The sequence below is a fragment of the Phacochoerus africanus genome, chromosome 15, assembly GCF_016906955.1.
Source record: "Phacochoerus africanus isolate WHEZ1 chromosome 15, ROS_Pafr_v1, whole genome shotgun sequence".
Taxonomy (NCBI): Eukaryota; Metazoa; Chordata; class Mammalia; order Artiodactyla; family Suidae; genus Phacochoerus; species Phacochoerus africanus.
The window spans coordinates 72,058,174-72,070,365 of record NC_062558.1 but is presented as its reverse complement, the minus strand read 5'-3'; the positions used below and the strand labels follow the sequence as shown (position 1 = coordinate 72,070,365).

Genomic DNA, 12,192 nt, shown 5'->3' with positions numbered 1-12,192 from the left:
TCCCTTTTGTCTGACCAGGAGGAATTTTCTTTCTTGGAATAGGGAGGGGCTCCTGCAACATGTGGAAATTCCCAAGCCAGGGATTAAACTTGTGCCACAGCAGTGACCCAAGCCACTGCAGTGACAATGCCAGGTATTTAACCCACTGCACCACAAGGAAACTCTTGGGATTTTCTTCAAGTGAATGTGCAAGTTACAGACTCTTTTCTGTATCTAAAAATATCTGTATTTCACTTTCATTTGTGAATGATGTTGTTGGTTATAGAATTCTAGTTTGGCAGTTGCTTTCAGTACTTTGAATATAACATTCTGTACTTGGACTTCATTTGTTTTGAGAAACCAGCTATTGGTATGTTGCTCCTTTGCTTTCATTTATCAAAGTATGGATTGCCTCATTTTCTTATTGGGCTTCTTGAATCTATGGAACAATATCTTTGATCAATTATGAACAATTCTAGAGTTCCTATTGTGCCTCAGTGGTAACAAACTCGACTAATATTGATGAGGATGTGGGTTTGATCCCTGGCCTCATTCAGTGAGTTAAGGTTCCAGTGTTGCTGTGAGCTATGGTATAGTCTATGGATATAGCTCAGATCTAGCATGTTGCTGTGGCTGTGGTGTAGGCTGGCAACTGCAGCTCCTGTTTGACCCCATGTGCCACTGGTGAGGCCTAAAAAGCAAAACAAACAAACCAAAAAAATTATGGGAAATTCTAAGCGCATATCTCTTAAGATATAACTTCTTTCCTCATAGGGCTCTGATTAGATGTGTAATAAATCGTCTCACTCCACCTTGTAGTCTTAGTCTTACTTTTCACATTTTTGTCCTTCACTGCCTTTTTGATCATTTTTACAATTTATATTTCAGTTCATTAATTCTCATACTATATATTTTTTGGTAAATACATTCTTTAAGATCTTAATTTTGGTTATCTGTGATTTTTCAGTTCTAGTGTATCTGGTTCTCTTTAAAATCTGAAGCAAGTTTTTTTTTTTCTTTAATGTTTCCCGTTATCTTCAAGCTTGGCCTTTATTTCTTGGACATTAAACAACTATTAATTGTTCTGGATTCTTGTGCCTGAAAAATCCCAATATCTGAGAATTTTAGGGAACTACTTCTGTAGTTTCTTCTTTCTGCTAGGTTTTGTTCATGGTACCCTGTTTCTTTGTTTGCTCAGTTTTGTGTGTTTGACCATGTATTTGAAAAATTATTTATGGGAATGATTTTAAAAAGCCTTCCTTTTTTTCACATTCTCATTTGAATCAGGATCTGTTATAAAAGGCAAATAAATACAAGCTCAACATATAAGTGAGCAGAAATAGCTGTTGTCATAATCTTATTTGTTAGATTGTTAAAGTTTCATATGAGTATATATGCACTAAAGTTTAGAGAGTTAACTTCTCTTGTTTATGCATTTCATGCATAATTCATTCAAAGATTATAAAGCAGTATTTTTAGGTATTTTTTTCAATGAAATATTTCATCATTTCTTAGATATCAGATATTGTTTTATGTTATCCAATTTTGTAATTCTTTTTTTTTTTTTACTAATTAGGGAATTTTTAAAATTAAATTTCATTGTAGTATAGTTGATTTACAGTGTTGTGTTAATTTCAGGTGTCCAGCAGCATGAGTCAATTGTACATATACATACATCCTTTTTTTCTCCCATATAGGTTCCTACAGAATATTGAGTAGATTTCTGTGTCCCAGAGAGTAGATCCTTGTTACTCATCCATTCTGTATAGAGAAGAGTGTGTTTATCAATCCCAGTCTCCCATTTTATCCACCCCACCTCCCCCAGAGTTTTCCCTGTGGTAATCATAAGTTTGGTTTTGAAATCTTTGAGTCTGTTTTGTTAACAAGTTCCTCTGTATTATTCTCTTTTTTTGAGAGTATTATTCTTTATTAGATTCCACATGTTAGTGCTCTTCCTCTTTCTGACCTCAATATGATTATTTCTGGGTCCATCAGTGTTGCTGCAAATGGCATTGTTTCATTCTTTTTATGGCTGAGTAATATTCCATTCTATGTATGTACTGTATCTTCTTTATCCATTCCTCTGTCTATGGACTTTTAGGTTGATTTCATGTCTTGGCTATTGTAAATAGTGCTAAAATAAACATTGGGTTTTATGTATCTTTTCGAATCATGGTTTTCTCTGGATATATGCTAATTAATGATGTTGAACTTCTTTTCGTGTGCTTTTTGGCCATATGTTTTTTCTTTGGAGAAATGTCTCTTTTAGATCTTCTAACCATTTTTTGATTGAGTTTCTTTTTCAATATAGAGCTGTATGAGATATTTGTTATTTTGGAGGTTAATCCCTTCTTCATCCAATTTTGTAATTCTTAACAGTTGAAATATGCATGATTTAGATAGTTATTCTTAGTTTTGTAAACTCAATATTTTTCCGGTAATTTTATTTATTTCACTATTTGATTGGAGGGATTTCAGATATGTATTAATTGAGATGTATGAACTTACCATACAGAGGGAGTGTCTATTGGTGTCTTGATCAGCCTGTCATCTGGGTAGTTGGTACTGTAAGAACTCTGGATTATTTCCTTTTTAAATAGTTGTCAAAAAACCTCCTGAAAAAAGTCTCTAAGGGACAAGGAAATGATCTGAAAGACAAAGGTTCAAATTCCAGTAGTATAATGTCATAGTGTTTTTGAGCTGTTACATCAAATATAGGGCTTGAGATAGTTATATTTGTTCATCGGCTGTCAACTCCAACTTCATGATGTAATCCTTTGGAGAGTTTTTTAGAACCATGTGTGGTTGCCTGGGCTCAGTCCTGCTAACTCTAAGATGCAGCCAGGGGTAAGAACTACTCCTTTAGTAGACCAATTTGAGGAGGAATTCAATGCACTTGTTAATATTGAGCAGTACTTTTTAAACTACCATTCTGTTCCTTTGAAATGTCACAGTGGTGGCTTTTTGAAGGAGGCTCACTGGGCAATATTAAACCCTTCTTCAACCAGAGCAGTTTGTCTGTTTTATATGCTAAGATTCCATTTAACATTTCTTTTGTTAAAAGAGTACCCTTAGTTTAAACTTTTTTTATTGACCTTGGCTCATCTGGCTCTGAGATAAGACAGTCGTTAGAGTCTTCTTAGTTTTCCAGTAATATCACAGACTAGGTAACTTGAAAACCCTTCTGAATCAAAATACCTTTCAATGGAAAAAGAATTATATGTTTAAATTTAAAAAAAGAATGTGTGTATACACACACACAAAATCATCACTTTGCTGTACAGCAGGAATTAACAACATTGTAAATCAACTGTGTAAAAATTAACAAATTTTTAAAATAAATTTTGGAAATTAAACAAACAACAGCCAAAAGAAAAAAAGACTCTAGAGCCACCCTGAAATAATTTGCCAGTCTAGGTAATGTATTAATTAGCTTATTTTACAAAACAAACCACTTAGTGATTCAGTACAGTTATCTATTTAGCTGGTAATTCTGTTGTTCAATAATTTGGGCTGGTCTTGGCTAGGCAGTTCTCATCTTAACTAGACTCATTTGATCAGCTGATAATTTGTCTGGGGGCTGATTAGTCTATGGGGGGGGGGGTCTTAGCTGGAATAGCTTCTCTCTGTGTATCATCCATCATCTGCTAACCTTGGGTTATTCTCATGCTGGTAGGGCAGGGTTCCTAAAGAGAGACGGAAAGGAGTTCCTCTTCTGGCTCAGTAGTTAACAAACCCGACTAGTATCCCTGAGGACACCGGGTCTGTCCCTGACCTCACTCAGTGGGTTAAGGATCCAGCATTGCTGTGAACTGTGATGTAGGTTGCAGATGCGGCTTGGATGTGTTGCCGTGGCTGTGGTGTAGGCCAGTGGTGGTAGTTCTGATAGGTTCCATAACCTGAGAATCTTCATATGCCATGGGTGCGGCCCTAAAAAGACAAAAGAGAGAGAAGGAAAGAGTGCAAAGTTACTTGGAAAAATACATAGGCTCATATCTGATGCATTTCTGCTTCATTCTATTCAAAGCAAGTCATAAGTCAGAGCCTAGTTTTAAGAAGTGGGGAAATAGATTTCCTGTCTTGGTGGGAACAGCTGGAGAAGTCATATTATAAGGATAATGGTTATAGGGAGAGGAATAACTTTGACTGTTTTTACAAACAGCATACCACAGATGGCAAAGGAGTTTGAAACAGGAGATGAGACCTAAGAACTGGTAGAAGTAGTTGTGAGGCCTGAGAAACTATCTCCTCCCAATAAAACCACCTCATAGGAAGAGTTCACAGTGAAATATTTTCTTGCTAGTTTAAGGAGACTTTTCTGCTTTTGGTCTATTTTCTAGTTTGGATTTCCCCTGAAAATGTGTAACCACAGGACTCCTCCAAGGTAGAGATGGGGTTTGTCATAGTAGTCCTAGGTTGGTGTATATGTTTTATATTTCACAATATTCAAAGGGTTTTAAATGAAGTAACTGGATATGTGATTTGAAAAAAAGAACTAGAAATGGGGTAAAACATAATCATTAAAAATTTAAATACATTAGGTAGTTTAAACAGCAAGTTGGACATATTGCTAAAGAGGAAAGTAATGATTTAAAAATTAGATCCAGGGAAATGACTCACAAGGAATATGAATATTAAAGAGAAGTTAAAAGACTGATAGGGTATATTGGGAAGATAAAACATTTGTTTAATGTTATCAAGAAGAAGAGAATTGAATAAATGGGAGAGAGACAATATTTACAGAAATAACACTTAAGAATTTGCCAGACTTGATTGAAACCATAAAACCTGAAATTGAGGAACACAGGGCCTGAGCTGGATAGTTAACCTTTAGTCATTCCTGAACATGCATGCAGTTGGTTCACCGATTAGGTTCAGCTTCAGTTCTTAGGTTTGCCTCCACTCTGGTTCCTCTAGAAGAGTTTGAGTGAATATGCATTAGAATCAGTTTCTTTTGAAGAAAGGAACATAGTTTATCATGCATTTTTATATATGCTGATCTTCTGCCCAGGTGTTATCCTAAAACTGTTGAGTGATGTCCAGTTGGTGGACCATATCTCTCAGAACCTGACTGAGAGGGAAGGCCAGTGGGGAACTTATTGGACAATAGAGTTAGATGCTACTTGTACTGCTGAATCGTCTGTTGGAAAGAATACCAGTATAGAGCTGGGCCTTTTAAAATTTGGACATTTGTGAGAATTTTCTGGACCATGCCAATGCAGCCTGCCTGTGTGGTACAGAATTTGATCAGTATGTAGTAAGGCTATTAACATTTTACATAGAAAACTTTAGAACTGTAATTGTTTTATTATTTTCTTTTTAAAGTGAAAAATATATCAGTAATTTTTGCTGTGCTTTTCTAAATGTAAATGTGAATTGTTTGAAAGGTAACATTAAGTCTGAGGTTTTCTATTACTTTACTCTAGGCAGCACACTTCTGCTTTTGTTCCTTCATCAGGACGAATTTATTCTTTTGGACTTGGTGGTAATGGACAGCTAGGAACTGGTTCAACAAGCAACAGAAAAAGTCCTTTCACTGTGAAGGGAAATTGGTTTCCTTATAATGGGCAATGTCCACCAGATTTTGGTAAGTTCTTTTCTATTAAAGCTTTGCTGCACACATTAAAGTTGTTACTAAAATGTTCTTAAAAGATGAACTTTTGGAGTTCCCGTCGTAGCGCAGCAGAAATGAGTCTGACTAGGAACCATGAGGTTGTGGGTTTGATCCCTGGCCTTGCTTTGGGTTAAGGATCCGGCGTCAACATGAGCTGTTGTAGGCCGGCACCTACGGCTCCAATTGGACCCCTTGCCTGGGAATCTCCATATGCTGCAGGTGCAGCCCTAAAAGGACAAAAAAAAAAAAAAAACTTTTCTGTCTTTGAAATGAATTCCAAGATACATGGTTTAATGTAAATAGCAAGATACAGCACACCATATATAGTTATTTTGTTTATATTTGCTTATTTGTACATTAGGAAACTCAAGAGAAATAAAATAAGGAAAGTGGTTTTAGAGGATTGGGCATGATGGGAACTGGGTAGTGACTAGACACCAGAGAAAAGGAAGTGTTTTTGTTTTTTACTTTTTTTTTTTTAAATGGCTGCACCTACAGCATATGGAAGTTCCAGGGCCAGGAATTAAATCCAAGGTGCAGCCTCAACCTATACCACAGCTGTGGCAACACCAGGTCCTTAACTGACTGTGCTGGGCCGGGGATCAAACTAGCACCTCCACAGTGACCTGAGCCGCTATAGTTGGATTCTTAACCGACTGTTTTTTACCTTTAATTATGGTAAAATATATATGACATAAAATTTATGAACATAACCATTTTTTAAGTGCATAGTTCATTAGTGTTAAGTACATTCACATCGTTGTGCAACTAACCTCCAGAGCTCTTTTCATCTTATTTTATTGATTGATTGATTGATTGCTAGACCTGTGGCATGTGGAAGTTCCTGGGCCAGGAATCAAACCCACACCACAGCAGAGATCCAGGCCACTGCAGTGATAGTGCTGGATCCACAAGGGAACTCCCAAAACTCTTTTTATCTTGTAAAACCCAAAACTATGTTCATTAAACAACAATTCTCTTTACTCTAGGCAGCCGTAGCTGCCCACTAGCTGGCATCCTGCATTCTGTCTCTGTGAATTTGACTTGACTCTAAGCACCTCACAAGTGGAGTCATACAGTGTTTGTCTTTTTGTGAGTGGGTTTTTTAATAAACCTAGCATAATATGCTTAAGGTTTGTCCATGTTATAGCATGTGTATGTATGTAGCACATTTTGTTTATCTATGAATTACTGATGGACGTTTGGATTATATCCACCTTTCCGGCAATTGTGAATAATGCTGCTATAAAAATGGGTTACAAATATCTCTTCAAGACCCTGCTTTCAGTTCTTGTGGGTATATATGGGACTTTAAAATTCTGTAACATTTTTGGAGTTCCTGTCGTGGCAAAGCAGAAATGAATCTGACTAGGAACCATGAGGTTGTGGGTTTGATCCTTGGCCTCTCTCAGTGGGTTAAGGATCTGGCGTTGCCATGAGCTGTGGTGTAGGTTGCAGACGCGGCTCGGATCTGGCGTTGCTGTGGCTGTGGTGTAGTCTGGCAGATACAGCTCTGATTAGACCCTAGCCTGGGAACCGCCAAATGCCATGGGTTCAGCACTAAAAAGACAAAATAAAATAAAATTGTGTAACATTTTCTTTTTTTTTTTTTTGCAATTTGAAACCCTTATGAATATGTTACCTATTCAAAATATTAACATTTAAAATGTGCTTTTTGTGTCCCTACTGCTTTAGCCAAATCTGTAATTTATTTTTATATTCTGTTATTCTTTCGGTAGATATGGCTATTTTTTCATCAATATTATTAATTTACTACTTAAGGAGTTTGAGATATGCACACTGTTTTCTCATTCACTTCTTTGACATGTTGCAACCAAAATGTACTTTTTTCAGTATTTCCTTTTACCATCCTAAACTATTCCTCGGAATTGTTTTCTCATTTACTTCTGTTGGTTGCTGTGCTCTGGGGTGGTTGACAGTTAAGAACTCATTCTCCATTGATGACAGTTCTATGGGACCCTCAAGCATAAGCCCTCACTGGCCCCAAGTCCAGTGACCTAGAGGTGTTCCCTCTAGGTCAAAAATCAAGGCCCTAGATGAGGCTATAAGCTCCTTTCCAGGAGTTACTGGCAAGGTGAAATGAGAAGAGGAGTGTTTTTTTGACATTTCATTTCACCTTACCAAAGCATAGTTTACAAAATTGGTGTGAATTAGGAGTTCCCATTGTGACGCCGCAGAAATGAATCCAACTAGGAACCTTGAGGTTTCAGGTTCAATCCCTGGCCTCACTCAGTGGATTAAGGATCTGGCATTGCCATGAACTTCAGTGAAGGTCACAGACATAGCTCAGATCTGGGGTTGCTGTGGCTGTGGTGTAGGCTGGCAGCTGTAGCTCTGATTAGACCCCTAGCCTGAGAACCTCCATATGCCGTGGGTGCGGCCCTAAATAAAAGCAAAAAACAAAACAACAACAAAAATAAAAAATAAACAACAAAGTTGATGTGAATTACATTAGTTTAGAAGAAGAAAACATGAATCCCTTATATATCCAGAAAATAGAACATTAAAGTTAACACTATGAATCTTGGATTGTCAGTTTCATGAAACTGCATGTTAACTTTTAAAAAGTATATGAGGAATACTAGTGTAGTTTGCTGGTGTCTTCTGAAAATTATCTAAGCTATGTCTCTTCAGAAGCCTGTACCCAAGTGTCTATTCTTTGAAGTATATGTGGTCTCAGTTACCAGTTACAGCCCTTTATATAGGGTTCTGAGACCATCCTTCTTTGTTGAAAATATATAAACTCTGGCCTGTAGCTTACAGGAGATCCTTCAGACAAGCATCAGAGTAAAGCAAAAATTATTGATAGATGACAGGCTTAAAATGACTGTGGCTAATTTATTACTGATAATTGTCAATTGGAAAGATACGATGAGGGTTGTTTTTTTTTGGCGGGTGGCAAGACTGCACCCATGGCATATGGAAGTTCCTGGGCCAGAGATCAAACACGCACCACAGCAGCAACCCAAGCCACTGCAGTGACAACGCCAGATCCTTAGCCCACTGCACCACAAGAGAACTCCCAAAAGATCAAAATTTGTGATACTCCATAGCCTCTCTAGGAAATCTCAAAGGTATTTTCACTAATACACAAAAGGTATTATGGAAGTTTTAGTTTTCTGTGTTTAGGATCTGATTTGGGGAAGTATATTAGTTTGCTAGGGCTGCCATAACAAAAGATCACAGACTGGGTGGCTTAAACAGCAGAAGTTTATTTTCTTTCTCACAGTTGTGAAAGCTGAAAGTCCAGGGTCACGATGTCAGCACATTGGTTTCTTCTGAAGCTTCTCTCCTTGGTTAGCAGATGGCTGCCTTCTTGTTATGTCCTCACATGGCCTTTTTTCTGTGCATTTGCATTGTAGGTGTTTCTTCATGCTCTTATAAGGGCAGCAAGCATATTGAATTAGGGCCCCACTCTTAACAGCCTCATTTTATCTTAATCACCTCTCTGAAAACCTTATTTCCAAGTACAGTCATATTTTGAAATACTGGGACTTACAGCTTTGACAGAGCAATTTTAGGGGGACATGATTCCATCCATAACAGGAAGACAAAAATCAAAAAAATGTGAGAGGAGTTTGGAACACTTTATTAAAAGATAAATGCATTGATGCTTGAGAAATAATACTTGGTTACCTATTTTATTGAAATGACAAAACATTTCAAAGTAGATGTAAATCGTAATGTGATTGAAAAGAACTTCAGCTCATTTGTAAACAAGGAGTGATTCTTTTTCTTTTCCCCTTAAGTAATGAAAGACAATAAAATCAACATAAAGCATAGGAAATTATTTCATTAAGACAGAAATGTTGGAGTTCCCTGGTGACCTAGTGGGTTAAGGATCCACTGTAGTTACTTCTGTGGTTTGAGTCGCTGCTGTGAAGCAGGTTGGATCCCTGGCCAAGGAACCTCCACATGCCATGGGTGTGGCCAAAAAAAATTGGTTTTGGCTTTAGAGCTTTCTTATTGTGGAGAATTTAGTCATATTAATGTTCTGAAGCTGTTATTAGTATTTTATAAGCTAGGTAAAATTTTTATATTATGTATTCATAAATATTTACTGAGTTCTTTGAACATTGTGCTTGGTAGTAGGGAATGGTTGAGGAAATTAAGATATGGTCCCTTCTTTAAAAATTAATTCTGGGAGTTCCTGCACAGTCGGTTAAGAATCTGACTGCAGGAGTTCCCGTCATGGCTCAGTGGTTAACGAATCCAGCTAGTAACCATGAGGTTGCGGGTGTGATCCCTGGCCTTGCTCAGTGGGTTAAGGATCCAGCATTGCCATGAGCTGTGGTGTAGGCTGCAGACTCCACTCGGATTCCACATTGCTGTGGCTCTGACATAGGCTGGCAGCTACAGCTCTGATTTGACCCCTAGCCTGGGAACCTCCATATGCCGCAGGAGCAGCCCTAGAAAAGGCAAAAAGACAAAAAAAAAAAAAAGAAAGAGAAAGAAAAAAGATTCTGACTGCAGTGGCATGGGTTTGATCCCTGGCCTGGCACACTGGGTTAAGGCTGTGGCATAGATTGCAGCTGCAGCTCAGATTCAGTCCCCAGCCCAGGAACTTCAGTATGACGCAGGTGCAGCTATTTAAAAGGAATAAATTATAATTCTGTAGCAGTAGTGCTTACGAATAATACAAGGTGATAAATTAGTCAAGTGGAGAGTAGGGGGGTCAGGAGCAGGATGACAGAAATGAATTATAATTGGAAAGAACTAGCCTTAAGTTATACTGAGGAGCTTTGGTGTTTTGGTGTGTTATACTTCTGAATATGAGCCTAGCAGTATTTTTGATAATAGATAAAAAAGAACAAAAAGGAAAAGGTTTTGGATGTCTTTTTGAAAAGGAACTTTATTCTTCCTTCTTTACTTCTAAATCTGCTTATTAATTTTTATAATTTTGGACCTGATGTGCTATTGATAAGTTTCCAACAAAGAGCTGTGTGTGTGATCTTACTTTTGTACAGCTATATTGAAAGAGAAAATAATTTTGCATTATGAATTTTGCATTACTTAGGAAGCTTTAAAAGGAATTCCCATTGTGCCGCAGCAAAAACAAATCCAACTAGTATCCATGGGGATGCAGGTTCATTCCCTGGCCTCGCTCAGTGGGTCGGGGATGCAGCGTTGCTGTGAGCTGTGGTGTAGGTTGCAGACATGGCTCAGATCCTGAATGCTGTGGTTTAGGCCAGCAGCTGTAGCTCCGATTTGACACCTAACCTGGGAACCTCCATATGCCATGGGTGTGGCCCTAAAAGTCAAAAAAAAAGAAGCAGCAGCAGCTTTAACATGTACTTGTCTTTTTTAAAAAAATAGTATTCTTTTTTTAAATTTTTTTAAATTTCAGGGCCATACCTGCAGCATATGGAGGTTCTCAGACCAGGGGTCAAATTGGAGCTGTAGCTGCCAACCTATACCACGGCCACAGCAAAGTGGGATCCGAGCCACATCTGCAACCTACACCACAGCTCACGGCAATGCTGCATCCTTATCCTGCTTAATGAGGCCAGGGATCGAACCTGCATCCTCATGGGTACTAGTCAGATTCATTTCCGCTGAGCCACGATAGGAACTCTAAAATTAGTATTCTTAATTTTTATTTTCTTCTGAGCTGTCTTTTATATTCCATCCAATTTTTACATCATCTTCAGTTTAAAATGTATTGAGATAATAAAGATCTAGACTAGAAAATGCCACTTTTTTTTGATGTTTAGGTCAAAAGAGAGACTTGTAAAACTTAACAAATGCTGGTTGTGCTTCTGGGATAATTTAATGTTTGTCACTTGGTTGTTCTCAACCCCATAGCAATCAGAACATTCTAAGTGATTTTATATCACTGAGCCCATGATTGGGAGGTCTAATTAGGTTAAATGATTAAGAAAAAATCCAGTAGCATACTTGATGTTCTGAAAAATCCATATAAATCTTAAATTTTTTTATACTTTATTTCTATTACAGATTCTGAAGAATATTTCTGTGTAAAAAGAATTTTCTCAGGTGGAGATCAAAGCTTTTCACATTACTCTAATCCCCAGGTAATGATAATCATATAAATAATTACCTAGCTCAGATAATTTTGAAGAATTTTTTTGAACCCATATTAATGTTCTTTATATGTTCTACAAACTAATTGTTTTGTTTTTCTTAAGTCTACAGAATTTTTCTAGTCCATTTGATAAGTTTTAATTTAAGGTATTTAGTAGAGATTAACTTCCAAATACATAGTGGAAGCATGTCTTAGTTTAAGTATATGTAATATCTCTTCCCTCTGACTAATCTGTTTGTTTTAAAATTTAGAACTGCGGGCCACCAGATGACTTTAGGTTTTCTGATCCTTCAAAACAAATCTGGACTGTGAATGAAGCTCTCATTCAAAAATGGCTGAGCTACCCTTCTGGAAGATTTCCTGTAGAGATAGCCAAGTAAGAAAACTATTTTATGTACACAAAGACAAACACAGTCTCTCAACTCTATGGTGAAGGAACCTGTACTTAAAAATTTTTTATTTAGGTTCCCATTGTGGCCCAGCGGGTTAAGAACCTGACTAGTATCCATGAGGATGTAGGTTTGATCCCTGG

At 37.4% G+C, this 12,192-nt stretch overlaps 1 protein-coding gene across 5 annotated transcripts in view; it reads left to right on the top strand.

Annotated features, from left to right (window-relative positions):
* HERC4 (HECT and RLD domain containing E3 ubiquitin protein ligase 4) overlaps positions 1 to 12,192 on the top strand; it is a 148,414-nt gene that overhangs the window by 58,351 nt on the left and 77,871 nt on the right. For all 5 annotated transcript variants that reach the window (XM_047760965.1, XM_047760963.1, XM_047760964.1 and 2 more), the window contains 3 exons: positions 5,406 to 5,566; positions 11,573 to 11,649; positions 11,912 to 12,036. In XM_047760965.1, coding sequence (XP_047616921.1) covers positions 5,406 to 5,566; positions 11,573 to 11,649; positions 11,912 to 12,036 — 363 coding nt within the window. The remainder of the gene's footprint in view (positions 1 to 5,405; positions 5,567 to 11,572; positions 11,650 to 11,911; positions 12,037 to 12,192) is intronic.